At 37.8% G+C, this 19024-nt stretch overlaps 1 protein-coding gene across 1 annotated transcript in view; it reads right to left on the bottom strand.

Annotated features, from left to right (window-relative positions):
- Nucleotides 1-19024, bottom strand: part of ARHGAP15 (Rho GTPase activating protein 15) — a 331243-nt gene that overhangs the window by 99596 nt on the left and 212623 nt on the right. Inside the window, exon 11 of the mRNA XM_032693775.1 lies at nucleotides 8115-8192. Coding sequence (XP_032549666.1) covers nucleotides 8115-8192 — 78 coding nt within the window. The remainder of the gene's footprint in view (nucleotides 1-8114; nucleotides 8193-19024) is intronic.

The raw sequence follows: 19024 nt of genomic DNA, 5'->3' as shown, positions 1-19024 counted from the left end.
TAATTAAAAATATAATGTTCTGTAGCTTAAAGTAGACACAGAGAGAAAAAGAAGAACCCACATCAGTAACATGCACATATTAATTGATTCACCAACTACTCAACTACTCAATTAAAGTATTCTGTTGTCAGAGTTTTAAAGCTTGGAAAAAAAATTTAAAAAAAATGAAATTCTTGGCTACAGCTTGGCATATGCAGGTCTTAACCCAGCAGCAAGCTGTTTTATAATTATTTCTGAAAATTGCTTCAGTCCATTTTATTTTCTGTGCTTGCCTGGGAAGTGTGAAAAAGAAAGAAAAAACTATTTTTGACTCAAGGCTTTCAAGACATTTTGGTTCTCAGCTAGCAAGTAACCCAGTTTGAGCCTGATATTTCCATCGTGAACTTTGGATCACTCTTACTGGTTTCTCAGTGAGACTGGTCACATGAATAACTGCTGGCAGACGTGAGGAAGACTTTGCTGCCTGGGCTGTACTCGATCACACAAATAACACCAAGGCTGGAGGGTGGCTCCAAGGTCAGACCCCAACCATGGCATGTTCCTGTCTTTCTAAGGATGCTCTGAAAAATACAATCAATAACCTCCCAAAACATCTAAAAAGGTATGAGATGGCAGGATATAAAGGGAAATCTCACTAAGGCATACACACAAGAAATTGAGGACCCACAGACATAAAGTGACTGCAAGAGGGAACTAATCCCTCTTTTTTTTCCCCCTTTTTATTCAGTGATCCTTGCTGCAATTTTTAAATAAAGCCCACAACAATCCTCTTGGACTGTCATGTTTGTAGCTACTCTCTGGAAGCTGGGAGCTGAGAGAGGACCTGCTCTTCTCTACCCACAGAGCCTTTGTTAGGGGCAGGATCAGAGCTTCTGGCTGCCTTTGGAATGGAGAGATTTGTTCAATGGAAAGATTTGGGTGGCTTTGAATGGGAAGTTTTGTTGGTTTGGGGGTTTTTTTGGGTTTTTTTTGTTTGCTTGTTTGTTTTTTGGTTTTTTTTATGTTTGTTTTGGTTTGGGTTTTTTTGTTTTGTCTTGTTTTTTATTTTCTTCTTTATTGTTTTTGTTTTTTTATTTTCTCCCTATTTTTCTCATTTCAAAGAAATAAAGCTGTGAAAAGGAGCTGATTCTCTCTTCCCCCTTTTTTTTTATTTTTTCCTTTTTCCCCTCTTTTTCACTCAATTCCCTCCTCCCTTCCCCCCCCCCCCACTTTTTTCTCTTCTAAATGCTTCCTTCAAAACCATCCAGCCCATTTGTGTTGACCTGGAGGCTCCCTTTCAAAGGCAGCTTCACTCTTGTGTCGTCTCCACAGGCTTTGCCCTCCAAGGCAGAGCCATCCAGGAAACCCCTGTGATTCCTGATAGCCAAGCTCAGACATATGGTCCCAGCAAGCTCATAGAATCAGTAATATTAAAAAAAAAAAAAAATCCCAATATTTGTTCCTCTTTTCTCCTAGTTCATTGATAAAGAACATGTCAGTTAGGTTGAAGAATCCTGCTGGTTAAAGGTATCATCCTTAGCTGCTCATATGGTCGGGGCTATTACTTGTCAATTAGATTAATCCAAGTCATTTTAGAACAATAAATATAAGTACAGATGGAATATAAGCATATTGAAGATTACTGTTTTTGACGGCTGTTGTTTATTAAATCAGGAATAATGCCGAAGTGAAGATTTTGTTGATATTTCAAATGGAAAGGAAAAGTGAATTAGAATTAGATATTTCTTAGGAACAAAAAAAAAAGCAAACCCAAAAAAACCTCAACAAACTGCCACACCACAACCTCCAAAACAGCCTATAGGTAATAAAAAAGCAATGATTTCACTTAAAATACCACCTACGAGCTACCTTTGGAGAAGGGATATGGCACCTATAAACTCAAAACACTAGGTATGTTGAAATCCATAAAATTTCCAATTACTGCTTCAGAATTTATTGTGCACATATGGAAAATAATACTTGTAAAAGAGAAAGGGGTTTGTGCCTGGTGCTGTCAATACTGTGAAGGATGGGGTGATTATAAAGCAAATTAACAATACTTTTAAATGTGCATTCACTTATCTTTCCAATTAAATCCTTGTTAAACAACTGCACAGACAGTAATGGTGCTTCTGCAAAGCACTGATCAAGACAGTTTTATTGTAATTTTTACTCTGTAACAATTAATCAAGTAGGCATTTTCTTTATTATTAAATTATTTAGTTAATAAATATTCTCAATCAGTTCACGTATTTCTGGTTTAAATTTTACTTCTAATTTTTTCTTAAACTGAATCATACCTCACTATATCATTGTAGAAGAAACAACAGAAATATTTTAATTCTTTTTTTGCCCAAATGGATTTTGCTACCTTGAGGTAACAGCAGGGTAAGATTAAATTAATCTTTTTTTTCCCCTAAATGTAGAAGTATCTGGATATCTTTGGCTGTTCTTTTCCATGTTCCACAAGAAAAGTACTTTTCCACAATAATGTAATATTTATCCTCTGCAGAAATTCATATATTTCTCCCTGTTTTGGTATATAGGTATAGTAACAGAGCTATAAAAACACAGTAATTGACCTTTGGATGGTCCGTGGTGCTTTGCAGTTAACTCACACAAGGTATTCCAAATGAAATAAAGGGATGCAAAGGTCATCTGAACAGCAAATACCAAACATTTTGCAAATAAAGCATTGGATATAAAGACAATTAGGAACTCTCTTGTATTATGCATGAACCAACACTTACTGAATGAACCAATAAGTATTGAACTTTGTATTTCTATGGTTAGTTTCTCTGAACATATATGCATTAGGATAGAATCCTAGTGTTTCAGCAATGTGTTTTGAACCCTTTATAGCTCCATTTTTTTTTAAATTAATTTAGTACTCATAAAAATTGCTTGTTTGACAGTCACAGAAACTGAATGCCCTTCCATCTACCAAGCAGATCAGCACATGAGGCATGAAGAAGGAGGCTTCTACCTTTTTATCCAGGTATCCCTGTTCTTCAAGCATGGATTAACTGAGGATTTCTGGGAGAAGGGGTGTAAGTAGGACAGGGAACCTGTAGGGTTTAGCACAAAGAAGGTTCTCACCACATTATAAAGGTATCACACCTTGTATACAAGGGCAGGCAGGACTAGTCTTGAAGCAACCTAGTCCAGTGGAAGGTGTCCCTGCCCACATCAAGGAGTTGGAATGAGATGATCTTTAAGGTCACTTCCAACCCAAACCATTCTGGAATTCTATGATCAACATAACGGCTTCAAGCAAAGCAGAGAAAAATTCACTTTTACTTACAAACACTCTGGTGGATGAAAAGTCTTCCCTTTTTCTTGTGTTTTTGTTTCTCATGTTCTTTATTCCTTGCTGTTGGAATTTTGTTTGTCAGATCAGAAGTTTGCTATTGAAAGGTATCTCCCACCTGTCCTCACTTTTATATAGTGGTGTCTTCATGAGTCTGAGCAGCCCCACCTGGGGCACCCTCAGTATTGCCTGTGGCCCTGGGGCCCTTGTCAGAGCCAGCCCGGGGCTTTGGGCCAAAATAATGGAGCTTTCAGCAGCATCCTCATACCCTGGAACTGCCAGCACACTTTATAGGGCTTAACAGACCCATAAACAGTATTTTATCCCTTTTCCTACAGGTGTGAATTAAAAGAATATCCTTATAAATACACATAAAGTATTTAACTTATTAAACCTTGCCTAAGATAAGCAAAACTCCTCCAGATTTTTCATAAAATCCCTAAAAATTACCAAGTACAATGTTTGTTTCTAGTTTGCTTTTTTTTCCCCCCAAATTTCAATTATAAACCTTAAACAATACTATAGAAAGCATGAGAGGAATAGATATCTCTGTCTAATGTCTCCAGCTATTGTAGAAGCCTTTGCTGTAGGTTTTTAGCAAAAAATATTGACTGCCTGGTAGCTTGCTTTCTAAAACCAAATTTTTTCAGCGCTTGTAGACTAAGAAAAGTACAAATTTCCTGATGTCAGTTTGGTCCAAGCAGCTTCTACTGCCTTGATTCAGTGATTTGAAAAATGATGACTTAGAGTTTAGAAAGTGCTGAGAGATGTTATAGCCTGGTCCTGTTATGATCAACTGATCTTTTCAGCTCTTAATGGGAAAATAAATCATAGATAAAAGATAATCCTGTTGTACAGAAGCAAAAAAGGTGTGATATCAATAGACTTTTATAGAAAAAGAAAACTGTGAGAGGGATAAAGTAAATAAGGTAGTTTGTTCTGCTGATGCCCATGTTGGCAAGGTCGAAACCCTCTTCAGGAGCTGCTTACCTCAAGAAATGAGAATAAAACACAAAGTATATTCAGAGAACTTAAAAAGATACAGGGCTTTTTTATTTTTTTTTTTAATTGTAAACCCATCCTCACTCCAAAATTTCTAGAATTGTTTTTTTAATATTTTTACTGCTACTTCTTTAATGATAAAGCTGTCAACTGTTAGTTTCTTTCCCTTTCATATTCACCAGTTCTCTCATTTCATTTCTGATGCTGCAGACGACATTAACAGTATAGGAAAAGGAGCCAAATAAAGCTTTACTATATTCTAATTAATGATTTTTCTAATAAAAAATACTTTGATATGGCAGCCAGCCTAGAGTGTCTTCTGTGATCTTTAATTTTCAATGTGATACATATTATTTATAGCCCTAAAATGTAGGTGTAACACAATGGCAAAGCAAGCAGGAAGTATTTGGCCTGTAGATGAACTAATTGTACAGTCAATCTCTGCAATGCAAATAGGCTTTGTCAGAACATTTGTTTGCATTTATAATTAAATTAAACTTTAACTAAACTACAATAAAAAAAAACCTCTGTTGCAAAATCATGTATATAAATACTACTTTCCCGCTGTTAAATACTGAAAAATGAAGGTACAGGGATTGACCCAGGAGGTCACAATAATTACAGAGGGACAGGGATGTGTGGAGTCAGTTATTAACCATCATCCCACAGCAGAACTCCAAGTGACAGGGAAGTCACAGAATTGCTGACGCCTAAAAATCTATCTGACACACAGAATCACAGAATCAACCAGGTTGGAAAAGACCTCATTGATCATCGAGTCCAACCCATGACTAACACCACCCTGTCAACTAGACCATGGCACTGCCACATCCAGGCTCTTCTTAAACACCTCCAGGGTTGGTGACTCCACCACCTCCCTGGGCAGCCCATTCCAGTATCTGATCACTCTGTGAAGAGTTTCTTCCTACTGTCCAACCTAAACCTCCCTTGGTTGCCTGGGAGAAGAGACCCACCCCCACCTGGCTCCCCTCTCCTGTCAGGGAGTTGTAGAGAGTGACGAGGTCTCCCCTGAGCCTCCTCTTCTCCAGGCTGAACAGCCCCAGCTCCCTCAGCTGCTCCTCAGAGGTCTTGTGCTCCAGACCCTGCACCAGCCTTGTTGCCCTGTTTTGGACACTCTCCAGCACCTCAATCTCCTTCCTAAACTGAGGGGCCCAGAACTGGACATAGTACTCAAGGTGTGGCCTCACCAGTGCCCAGTACAGGGGCAGAATCACTGCCCTGGTCCTGCTGACCACACTATTCCTGATAAAGGATGCAGTTTGGGAGCATATACTACTTTTCCTAGTAACTTTTGTCCCTCATGAAGCATCTAAAACTGCTGCTGACCTCAGCACCTAATTAACAGGAGACATCAGGCTCTTGGGAACATTTGGTGGAGATTGCTACTGCCCTCCCAAGCACATATTAAATAAATCCTGTTTCCCCATGTCATTTTTCAGGTACACTATGATTCAGTGGGCTGTTTCCTGCTTGTAGGTTCCTCCCTAGCACAGAGAAAGGATGTATTTAAACAATTCAAACAGTGACTGGCTGTCTTAAAGACATTCTTTGTATCTGTGTTGTTTCTTGAATGTTGTGATCAAAAATTACTGGATTATTCTGTGGGAACTGCAATGCTGGGCTGTCCCATTTCCCTTCCATGCTGTTGGATTCACCCTTGAGGACTGTAAGTGGCATTAGGGTTTACAGGAATTGAACTTTTTTTCTGCATACTTTTACCTGAGGAAAACCTAAGTACAGACCTGGGTAGAAATTTTTTATGGCTGGGGTTTTAAAGGATATGCAAGGGGAGTTTCACTTCCCATTGAAAAGCCATTCTGTCATGACATAAAATGGATGAATGCCCCAGTTGTAGCAATAAAGACCAACACAAGAAACAGTAATTATCACAACTGATAAGATGATAACATAGTCCTCCAGGGGCATTAGTTTTCTTTGTATTTCCTTTGGTCACTCAGTAGGCAGATTTCTTGCAATGTACCTCAAATACTCAGTGCCAGAGTGGCTTTAATGTACTATTATCTTCACCACTATATATTAATTTTTCACAGTAGTATAAACCAGAAGAAAAAGGTACATCTCTGCTTCAAAAAGCCAGCTTAGACTTCTGTCTAGCTTTACAGCATCAGCCCATCTGTTTTAGGTGAAAACTTGAGCAGTAATGTTAACCTCAAGCATGTTAACCTTTGGATGCCACGAGACATGATAGACAGGACCATTATTTTTATGGCGCAGTTTTTTCCTGAGCAAAGATCCTAGGCAGTGAAGAAGGACAGAAAATCCCATTTGCGCCTCTCTGTCTCCAAACAAAATACAGTGTATAGTTATTTGAAAGCCAAGGCAGACTACATTATTGACACACAAATACCCAACAACTGTAAATTTAAGAGAACCCAAATAATGAACCAAAACCATGAGGCTGATTGGTAAATGATGATTTATTCAGTCTTGCTGAATTTACTGGCATAAATACCGACTCCTCATAAACCAGAGTTCATCCTCCAATTTCAGCTGAATACAAGACTAATCTGGAGCATCTGAGGAGGTGGCAAACACCTACTACTCCCCTGAAACTTTCCCTAGAGATGTAAATGGAGGCTTGAAGGTGGGAATATTTTTGCATCTCTCCTATCTCTCAATTTCATGAGAATATTTGAGTCAAAAGTCTTAGTTTATGTATAGTGCAAAGCTAATTGAGGAAGCTGTTCTCCACCAGCTATCACCTCCACACAGAACACACAATATTTAGCAGTTCTGGTAATAGTCTCCAGGTAACTTATAAAAAAAAAAAAAAATAAAATGTAGGACAAAATGTTGAAGCAGCTTCACATCATTTATACTTGATTAATTCAAAAGTCTAATCCAATCTAAGATTTTATATTTTTCCTAATTTCTGAGAAACTTAATTTTGTATTCTTGCTTAGTAGTATCATCAAGTTCACTATCACTGATGATATTTGCTAAGCTTTTAAATGTGGGGAGAGTTAGTCTTTGCTAGGAGTAGTAAACCATTTGGAGAGATGACTGTATTTGTCATTCATCCTAATTAACTTCCAATATCAGCTTCCACACTTATAACAGTACTTATTGATCAATAGGTTAGATTTGTTTAGGCCACATAGGTGAAAAAGGTGCTATTACATTTGTGGAAATATGTTCATCATACACAGATTCTGTGGAAATACATTCAGTAAATATGTACAGGATGGTTCTAATTCTGGTTAACAGGTCCCCAAAATATTCATCATCCCTCTTCTCATTTTCTAGGGTCAAATCTTTTCTTATTCAAAATCAGTGGTAAATCTTCCACCTACTTAGGCAGAGCCAGTACTCCACTTTTAGTATTTCCTTTTAAGTTCTGTTCAGCACCTTCTTCTCTTTTGCCGGTTTCCTTTGGATCCCTGTTCTACTTTTGGTTTTGTTTAACTTTCAACATCCAAACAATCTGCTATTTTTCCTTTTAATCATTTTCTTTCCCCCTCACTTTGATTATTTGGTTTCTACATATGCTTTGCTTTTTGCCACCTTATTTCATGTCTCCATTTCCTCCTGTATTTTTAGATTTGTTTGTTTGTTTTTCATCTCCAGTTTAACTACTATTTTCCTCTGCTTACTCTGCTCTTTTTCCTCTCTCCTAGCTGACATTTCTCTCTGTGCAATATCTTTCTACCTTCCCTTTCCTCTCTTTTCCAAAACACAGCTCATCATTCTATGCCACTAATGTATAGCAGATCCTGAAATACTGTCATCTGAGACAGTTAAGTACTAAACAAAACATTACCAGGGTGGAGGAATCACTTACCCTGATTGACAACAAATCGTAACTTTTGTATTGTTGCCAGATTGCCGCTAACTCTGTATATTCCATCAACATCTAGACCTGAAAGAGAAACACATATTTCATTTTAGATCATAGAAGTATTTTTCTTTGTACGTCTGTCAGGAAGCCAGAAGCACCCTCACGAGTATGAAGGAGAGCAGCGTAGAGAACGACTGAAAAATAATCCACCTGACAACAACTGAAGTGCCTCCTGCCTGATTAAAGCAACAACGAGAAATAAAAGTGGTAGATTAACTTAAGTGAATACAAAACACCTAGCTATAATTATCTTGTAATTCTGTCAGCAGAATATGGTTCTGCGAGGGGGGTTTGAGTGTGACAGGAAAGGAAGAGGTAATTAGCTCTCGAGCTCATCGAGGAGGGCTGTTTGGGACGGGCACGATGCCGCGCCAGCCCTGCTGAAACGGGGGGTGTCAGTATTGATAGTGCCAGGGAAACTTCTCTGTCTGGGGTCTGGGTTTTTCAGACATGAATTTCTGAGGCTGTGACCTTTCTGAAAATAAAGGGGTGAGGTGCCCACCCTGAAATCATGAAGTGCGTGAGACTACACACAACTACAGTTTCTCCACTATATTCTTCATAGTGGAGATCAGACAGGTTTGAAGATGAAATTAAAAATCCCAAATTGCATATGCCCTGGAGTACATTTCTTCATTAATATAGGCCATTCTTTTCAAGGACAACCCGACAGTCTTGTTTCTCCCTGCATATCTACTCAAGGTTTATCTTCTAGGTGAAACTAGATGTCATACTCCCTTTTGTGACATATTATCTCCTACAGCAAGCTCTGCTGATATGAGTGTTTAAAATAGCACTTCCAGCCCCGGTTGCATAGCTGTAGCATTTCAAAGCACATGGGAACTGCTCTCCTTTTCCAGGAGAATTAGCTGTTGTTCAATAATGACCCGATCTGCATGCTCAAAAATCAAACCCACTAAACTGCACATTGTCATTTCACATTTAAAACTTGCAAGTACATAACAAATCAAGAGAATCTACACAAACTAAATTTTTTTTAAGGCTACTTATCCCTTGGAACACAAGTTTTAATTAGCTTTTGGCAAGCAATTTCAGAGAAAGCCTTTCTCTTGGAAAATGCTAATTTGTCAAAACCAAAAATTTTCAGGAAATATTTCCTGACAATGTATCTAGGGGGAATATTTTACCAAGTTGGGGTGGGGCAAAAAGGAAATCTGAAACTGTAGGGAAGAGTGATAATAAGTCCAAAAGCCCAGAAGCCCCATTGCAATAACAATTAAAGAAGAAGAAGCTGAGCTTCAAGTCCTTATTGAGTCTTGCATCATGCCCTGGCACACAAGTGCCATGGCCAGTGGACTCAACTGCTTGGAGGTATTTCTCACTGATCTTTAAACATTTTAAAAGATGTACTTTTCCTTTTGATGGAGCCTGAAAACAACTAAAGCATTTTGTTTGTTCGCATGTTTGTTTTCCTTCTTTACAAAATACAGTTTTTATTTTATGTCCTTCCTAGCTAGCAACATCCTGTTTTGGTTTGCATTAAATAATCTGTTTTAAAAATTAATAATAATTCCCTTATCTGGTTATTAATAATAATTCTGCACTGCTTATCTGAGTGTTTTATCAGATTTCTACCCTGCACCTGTGGGTGTCCTGCAACATAATACGGAGAGTGATGATTCATTTCAGGAAGATCTCCCCTTCGGTTACAGAGGGATAAAGAAAAAGTTTATTTAAGAGAAATTAAAAAGGATCTGGTAATCAAGAAAACTTGGAAATTATCCATCTGCTGGATGTATAACATATGAGGAAATGGAAATTACTAAAATGTTTAAGTAATGCAATTCTATCCTAAATCTGAAGAGTCTAATTCTGTTTTAGTGAGGGGAGAGTGAGAGAGAAAGAGTAATTCCCAGCATAGGACTGTGGGACTCTTGTGGTAGGGGATTAAGAATTGCATCATGTAAATTGAAGACTAAACCAGAAATTAAAAGAGAAAAATAAAGTAAAGTAAGAAACAGACAAGCCCCTAAACAGAATGTTAACTTTGATTTGGATGCAACTCAATTCAGTTCTTAACTTTATTGCACATATATAAGTGAAAGCAATCCATGTCACTTTGGGTGAAATAGTCTCATATTAAGAGCATCAATTTGGAACCTGCATAAATCATCTAAATCAAGTGAGAATGACAAGTTATGTTGTAAATGGGCGGATATTACATCTTGCAACATGGAGTATACAAGTGCATTATTATTGTTATATGGTTATTTTGGTCCAGAAATGAGGTCTGATTGGCATTTCATTTGGGCACTATGCAATATGGCAGAGATTAAAAAAAAAAAATAAAAAAAATAAAATCCAAGAATATCAAGCCAATTATAGTGTTCACGTGCCATCAACTTTCTGCTCCAAGAACTTTGAAAGTTAAGCCAAACCACCAAATTGGTGGATTTGGACATCTTTTTCATGACCACGTTATCTTAGCTGGATTGTTCACAACTTATTTTTGAAATCCAATTAGGCATAAAGGAGAAAGAGAGAGAAAGAGAGGGAAAAATAGATCTTTATAGTTCTAATATACTGATTCTATGAACAATTTTCAAAGCAAATTCACTTTTAAGGGCACCTCTATCAAGAATAAAACATCACTGCACTGCTGTCAGTGTTTCTTCACAGCAGGCTATAAATACTTAGGGAACAAGATGAAACAAAAGCCTTGCAGAGTTTCCTATCTGGTGCTGGAGTTTAAGTATAGTGGTAAAGAACATTTCAGAAAAAATCCCCTTCATTGTAATATAGTCAACTTTAGTTCACTGTAGAGTGACCTTCTTGTGTTTTGTAGGGATGTTTATCAGGGAAGGATCACTGGATTTTGCCCTAAAGGAGAACAAGTATTTTATTTGCTTTATATTCCAGTCTCCAACTCTGTTTCTGTTTGTTTTAATGAGGAATCTGAGAACAGGATGGACCCACAATTAGAAATTATAGGCAAAAGCATGATAATGACTTCAGTATTTCCACCCTATAGTTTGTACTGGTGTAAGAAATGTAGGAAAAGAACTTTCTCAAGAATACGTCAGTTCAGCTGCCAATCTATAGCAAATTTTAATTATTTTATCTTAAAAAATTAAACAGGTACTCCTGATGAGAAAGTTGAAAGGGAACAGGACTCAGTCTTGGTTGAGATTCACGAACAATAACGAATGTTATAGGCCCTCTGCACTGCACAGAAGATGGTAGCAGAACATTTATTAAAAACATTTCTTACACACTTATTTCTCCCCAAAATGGAAGTAACCATGAATGCAGGTCAGTGTCAGACCTAGTAGCAGTTTGAGCTGGAACCAGGTGTTGCAGAGAAATATTAAAAACATAGGAGAAGGTTACAGTTTAGGTGATATATTTATTGAAAGAAATGTTTTAAAATATTAGATTTTGACATTGGTTGAAATTGTCCTGGTGATTTATGAGCTGTTGGGAATTAAACATTCTCACTAATTCTTTTCTCTCACATAGAACAAACCCCTCTCCCAAATCACATTTATTCTATCTAATCTTAATCCATATTTGACAATATCTTCAAACTGAATATAAAAAAGGAGTTCTCTATGTGTGGAGAGAGGGGGGATGGTGGTATACAGAAATTTCTCTGGTTTTTAACAAGACTTAGGATTTAAAACATACCATTTTAAACAGTACTAGGTAACTTCCTGCACTGAAACCCACGGAACTTTCACAATTAATGTATCCTGAAATAGGTGTGGTCCCCAGGCCTGTTTTGTAAGAGAAACCATCGTGCTGGATTCAACAACAAAGTGAAGTACAAACTTGAAGAAAGGCATTCTTTAGTTAGTCCTTTCATTTAAAATCAGTTATGTTCAGGGCAAAACTATTGTATTTCAAAGGAGCCTATTATGCCTTCCCATAAACAGAAAGATCATACGTTTTAAAACTAAAGTATCATTATGTAATCAAGCTGTTGTATTATAAACTATTTTGTGGGCTCAGATGCCCAGGGCTATCTTTACAAATATTTAAGAGGTCATTATCAGGGTATGTTCTCCCTAAAACTATAATTCTTTCCTCGTGTTTTCATATACATTTTACCATAAATATCTGATTTATAAACAATTTTTTTTAAGGTTTACTAAGGGCACAAAAGTGAGTCAAGAAGTCGTTCAAAGAAGCAGAAGTGAGTGAATGCAGCAAATACACCCATGTCAAGGTAATATGATGAGAAAAACACAAAAAAATGTGCAACAAAAGTAAACATTTACAAAAGGATAAGTATTTGATGCCAGGAGAAGGAATATCATGAAAAGCAGCAAAGAATAAACCTGACATGTTAAAATTTGATATTAAAAATACGGTGTTTGTATCGGGTGACAAAATACACCCAGAGATTTTCAGGTGAATGCGGATATGAAAATAACATTTTTGTCTGAGGCCATGGAAATCAGAGGTGAAGATGATGAGAACAATGAAGCAAATTTGAGTTACAGCACAGACAGTGTTGCTGACATCTCTGTCCTGCTTTTTGGTGTGGCGATGGGTGGGGTTGAACATGCCCTGAAGCTCCCAGAGCGGTGCTGGAGGCCAGCACCGGGATTGGCTCTGCTCTGCTGGAACAAAACTGCTGCTTTGATTGCCAGAACTACCCCTTCTTGTACTCCTCCCAGCAAAGGATCACATTTTAAGGCTTAAAATGACATCCCAGCAAACATCTGGTATGAAAATAGGTCCTATTCCCTGACCAGGGAAGGTAGTTTGCTACTATGGAAGTGGGTGCCATGCAAATGTCATGTTAATAGTTCTAACAGACAGAGGATAAACAAACCTGGGAGACCAAACAGTGGATGATATTGGAAGTCAATCTGAAGGACAAAACCATAACCACTGATGTAAAAAGGATCTGTTTACACTGGTGCCCATGATATACTTGTGTCTCTCATTTGCAAATAAAATATAGAGAAATATTTGGAAGTGACTAAGCTAAAGAGCTATTCTGATATTGTAAAAACAGTAAGAGGGATGCTCTTGGAGGCTGGCTAGACTGACCTCAGTCACAGACAGTCTACTTAAATTATTAATTCAGGACACTCTGAACAAATAATTCATAGCAAAATATCATTAATCTCAACCAACATAGTCTCATGGAAATCAGGGCTTTGTTTAGAAAAATTGTTTCATTTTTTGATAGGACTGAATTTTTGACAGGTCTAGTTGATGAAGACAATGGTGTTGAAACAGTATGTTTGGCCTTCCATGTGGCTTTTGACTTAGTACCACATGACATTTGGATTAAAGCACTTGCATTTTATAGAATTAACTGGGCATATATGGATTAAAAACTGGCTCAATGACAGACCTCAAAATGTGGTAGTTAATGGGAGATATCAGTTAGCAAGGTCATAACTGGCTCTTGAGACTGGAGCTGTCAGTCCAGTGCCATCTAATACCTCTATCAGAGACGGACAATGAGAAAAAAAAATTCTCTTGGCAAAATATGCAGATGACACAGAGATCAGGGAGATATTTAATGAAGACAAGGACAGGTAAAGTTACAGAAGAGCTGAACTACTGCCCTAAATGGCCACAGTTTGGCAAAACAAAGTTTTGTATGGAGAAACACAGGGTACACGGTGTACTCTGGATGTAGAATACAAAGGACTTGAGGTTTATTTTAAATAAGTAGCTGAACATGATCTCTGAGCTCAGTGCTACAACAAAGAGGACTAATACGATACCTTGAATTATAAAAGAGTATCAAAGAAGGAGGGAAGAGATTGAACTTCTTCATGGGCTTCAAATAGGATTTCTAGTAGAGCACTGCACTTGGTTGCGAAGCAAGTAACGTGAAACATTAAATATCATTGCTTGATAGTAAAGAGAGGATGGAGAAATTTCCTCTCCATCACTACATTTCGTGTGATTTGAGGACTCCCAACCAGCACTGCCCAGATGAAGGACCTGTGACAGACAAGCCTGAATTCAAGGTATCATGAACAAGATTTTCTTTATTCTCAGCTCAGTAGAATTCCAACACTGCTTTAGAATTTAGTAAAGGCAGAGACGGGGGGGAAAGAAAGGAGAGGAAAAATTGTACTAGTTCTTAACAGGCTATGAAATGGCTCTGTTGGAGGTGTCTGACATGAGGTTTGGTGAATCTCTTTAGGAAATTATCTAACAAGAAATAATTCTATGTTTGACTGCAATAATATCAAGAAGATGAGGGGCATTCCTACATAAAAAGAGAATCTCATTTTTTCTTGCAGTAATAACTCCAAGATGCAATGAAAGGAGAAAAGCTTGACTGAGATCTTATTGTTTTCAAGACCCTGTAGAAACTGTTTAATGGAAGCAATTACAACACTGAATATGAGCATTACATACTGAGAATAAGTAACAAGTGAATATGATGGATGATATACTTTATTCTGTTTCACATCACTTGATGGTAGAATTTCCACTTAGATATTTATATACAAATAAATAAGGGCAGCGACAGTACAAAGCAAGTGTAATTTAAATGAGCACACAGTTCACTGCTACGCGGGGCTGCTGTTTAATGCCCAAATCAAGCTTGCTATGCCTTCCTCTTCTTCTCTATTGTGCTGTGCTTTGACATTCAAGAAGTTTATGGTTTAAAAGCCCCAGGAACAACAAGACTAACTCAGAAGGCTGCTTGTAACAAGAAGTAAAACCAAGCTTTCAAACTATTTGTTTTGAATGAGCGCAGCGTGCTCACTGTAATTTTGCCGTTACCTCCAATATATACTTTTGCCATTCTGCTGGTCCCACTTCTTCCAGCTAAACAAAGTGACCTCATTGCTTTCCACTGTATTTTCTTTTAAACATTGGCTGGGATGATTGAGATTCAGGAATGTGGGAAAATGGATTCCCAAGCCACGTCCATCCCCTTTAATTCTGAGCTGTAATTTTTGGCTTGGCTTGAATCACAGTCATCACATTTCAGTCTGAATCTCTCTGTAAAGTGATCTTTCTTAAACATTTCTTTCACTCATCATGGGATCAGAAACAAAGCCATTCTAGTCTTTCAGCGAAACACTTACAAACGTCTTTTTACAGCGACTCACAAGAGCTGAATTTCCTTTAAAAATGTTTGAAAAAGAGGAGGTTTTCATTGCCTGATTGTCCTCTTTGTGAATCTTGTCATCTGTATGCCATGAGCTACAGCTATTTTAATCTGTTTTTGTTTGCAATCCATTTGGTGTCCGCCCAAGAAAATGCAGGTGATTCTAATTAACTTACTGCTGAAGATGTGGAAAAATCTCAATTGTGCGACAGAGAATTATACACTTAAAACCTTCCCTCTATTATTTATAACAGCTTATTAATGAAAATGATTACATGAATACATTTACCACCTGATTCATCTTTGTTCACTTTTTAAATCAACAAGGTTTATGCTAAAGGGGAAAAAATCCCTATCAAATACAGACCTCCAGTACACCAGCTTGCTGGTTTAAATGGCATGGCAGTTTAAAAGGAAATAACATTGTCTTCCTTCATGCAACACATTATAATATCTGAAATTACCAAATGTTTGAAAGTAACCATTCTCTCTCTGAACCACATTAGTATTTAATTTTGGGAATGTTTATTTCTTTTTTGTTTGCTTGTTTGTTTTCTCTTGTAATACCTCCTTCACCATTTCTATTCTCTCTCATCTGCTGCAGTTACTGTTTCTCACATACAGGTTAGAAGGTCCATTCTGACTGATACTTAATTCATCTGAAATAAAATAAGATTTCTCTGGTTCTCTGCTACTTTATAAGGTGCATTTTTTCATGCTTAACCAAGAGTAATCAAGGCACTGGAATTGGTTGCACAGAGAATTTTTGGATGCCCCATCCCTGGAAGTGTTCAAAGCCAGGTTGGACCAGGCTTGGAGCAACCTGGTCTAGTGGAAGGTGTCCCTGCCCGTGGCAGGGGGGTTGGAACAAGGTGATCTGTAAGCTCCTTTCCAACCCAAACCATTTTATGGTTTTATAGAGGTCTGTTGGGAGTATTGAGAATCTTTGAAAGCTGAATGGTCCTTCACCAGCAAATCTCTTGGGATACAAACAGCTTCAAGCCTCCAGAGATCTGCAGATTCCAATTCTTACCTCTTTGATTTTGGGGCCAGAACACACTTTGTTGATTGACAGGAGGGATTTGAGTCTTTTGTAGGAAAATCAATGGATGTTACCTGCACTATTTTCTGCCAGGTACAGCTACCAACAGGCTGTTTGCCACCTTCCATTTCTATTATTCTGTGCCACAAAATATATGCTCTGATAGTCTAATTTGCATGTGATGACAATGTGGATAATACAGTCTATTTTTGGGGAGGATGAAAGCCTGAATAAAGGTTATCATTTTAGGAGAAGCTGACGATGGAAAAACTCATCCACTGTGTGACATGATCAGAACAGCTGGGGATGTAATGTGGAGGGTGGGGGAGAAGAGAGCCAAGGTATTTTGTATGTTCAAGAAATATATACAACATTGCCATTTCTTATATCCCAGCTGTGCCTGTTAACTTCTGGAAACATGTAGAGCTCAGCAATAAAGCATACTTGACTGATATTTACTGCAATGTGCATTATAAGACATTTTCTGTCACACATTACGTTATGAAAGAGTTAAGTAACATGAAAAATACAGGCTCAAGATTATATCTGTCATGGATGAAAATACTACATTTATGCCTCATTGTAATCCATTCATTGGTTTATGGACCCCGAGCCCTCCAGGGAGTGTCACAACTCCACATGATACTGCTGAGAGCTGTATTTTGCTTTTGGATTTCTGACTTAGCTGAAAGAAGTTTAAAAACACATGTAGCCTGACAACTCCCTATTGGCTATACAACCCAGGAGGGTCAAGAGCATAAACTGTTCCAGCAAAAGCCAGCTGTAACTTAGGCTCACTGTGAAGATCTGCCTGTTACAGACAGTAGCAGACAAGAAATTTATGCATTTTGCTAAATCCTCCCACTTTGGTTGAACTGTGCTTCATTTGGGGATCCATCATCACCAACATCACGCCTGTGTTTTTTGAGCAACATCAGAACACTGAAGGAAATTGCACTTTGGGGGGTCCCACTCTCCTTGTAGGACTCTATAGGACTTCCAGTCAGGTCCACTGACACCAGTAGGAACTGTGATTAAAAGCTAAGGGACAGATACAATTCTGCAAACATCCCTCGTTCCCAATGCTGATTTTAAAGACAATTTAGTGCACAGTAGGGACAAATCTTTTCCCATCTTTCACAACAGTGAGACATTAAATTAGACCTCAGCAATGTCACCTCTCCATCCTGACTAGTACCACTGCTTGTTGGACTTTGAACAGTTGGAAGTGGAAGAACTGTACATGTGGGCACACATAATCTTCAGCTAAAATGGGTAAGGGGTTTCCATTTTCTGGACTGTAGCACCTTTGGTTGCCAAAGAGATAGATCTATTTATTTATTTATTTTATTTTAATGATAGCTATCGGGATAGAAAGTTTAAGATATAGAATAGGGATATATAGGATCGAAATTGAAAGCCACGAGACTCTTTCTTCCATAATATTTTGGTTTTAGATATAGTTGAACAGTCCAGATAGGCCCAACACTCTTCTCTATGGCAGATCCATTCCTTTCTAACCTGACACTATGCTCTGCTCAGCTTAAATGTCTCAAGGTTTTCTCCTGGACAAGGTCCTACCTGACCACCTGTGGGGACGTCCTCCAACTGCTAAGCATCACTGGGGAGGGATGTCAATGCAGAGTTTAACTGTTATAATTCAAAAATCGTTAAAGAAATATCAGCAAGGTACTTGGTAGCACTTGTTTTGTTGCATAACACAGAAGGCTGGATCTGTGTCTTGCAGTTAGAAATTAAACCAGCTCTATTCTGGGTTTCTAGTATAGGAATGTGCACAACCCTGCTCTAAAAACAGAGTTGAGGCTCTAATGTGGAGCTGGCAACGGTCTTTGCTTACTCATATTGCATTGTAGGCATCTATCTTTGCATTTACTTTTTATCTTCAAGTGGGAGAAAACATTTGAAAATTAGATTCTTTAGCCTAAGGCACACTATCAGACACCTTTGGGTGTTACAGTCCATGGCTGTGTGGAAAACCCAGGGGCTCTCTTGGGAGATAAGTATAACACAGCTATCTAACACCAACTTACTGAATTCTCAGCATGGCATATCTGCCTAACACAAAAATGGGATAGTACAAAGGTGTGTGTGTGTATGTGCATACACAGATGACTTTTACTTCAGTAGTATTTTTCCTGGTGTACACTGCACACATTTAAAAACACAATAATGATGAAAACCATAGGATTCCAGTGAATGCTCTTACTCATTCTTTTGTGTGATGAATCTCCAGTCTAATAAGTGGGTAAAATTCTCTTGTTTTTGCAAAATTCATATTTGGTGTTATGAAACAGTGACATTAAGCAGTACTATGTGAAACAACAGAGACATTAATTTTAATAGGACACAAAACTATTGCACTTACATATTTTTCCACTTTATTTTGCCATCTTAGCCGCAGGAATCTGCAGTTATATTTTTTCCCCTGTCATTTCCACTATGTTTTTGTCCCCCAAACAGGTTTAGGTAGCTTAAAAGCTTTTTTTTTTTTTTTTGCCTCCATTTATTTTGGCCAAAATCTGAACCATTGCTAAAGAAACATTCAGCAAATGGTGTACTCAAGGTATCTACAGAAACCATGAAAATCCTGAATTGGATTTCAGAGAGATAAGTACTAAAACTTAGGAGACTAGTATATCCTTCATTGCTCTGACAGGAGCAATTGCTTAGCTTTCATGCCATGGTTTGACATGTATACCATGTTATGCTACACTAAAAACTTGCATGTGA

This window comes from Chiroxiphia lanceolata, chromosome 7, assembly GCF_009829145.1.
Source record: "Chiroxiphia lanceolata isolate bChiLan1 chromosome 7, bChiLan1.pri, whole genome shotgun sequence".
Lineage (NCBI taxonomy): Eukaryota > Metazoa > Chordata > Aves > Passeriformes > Pipridae > Chiroxiphia > Chiroxiphia lanceolata.
Note: the sequence above shows the minus strand (reverse complement) of the source record. Positions and strands in the feature narration are given on the sequence as shown.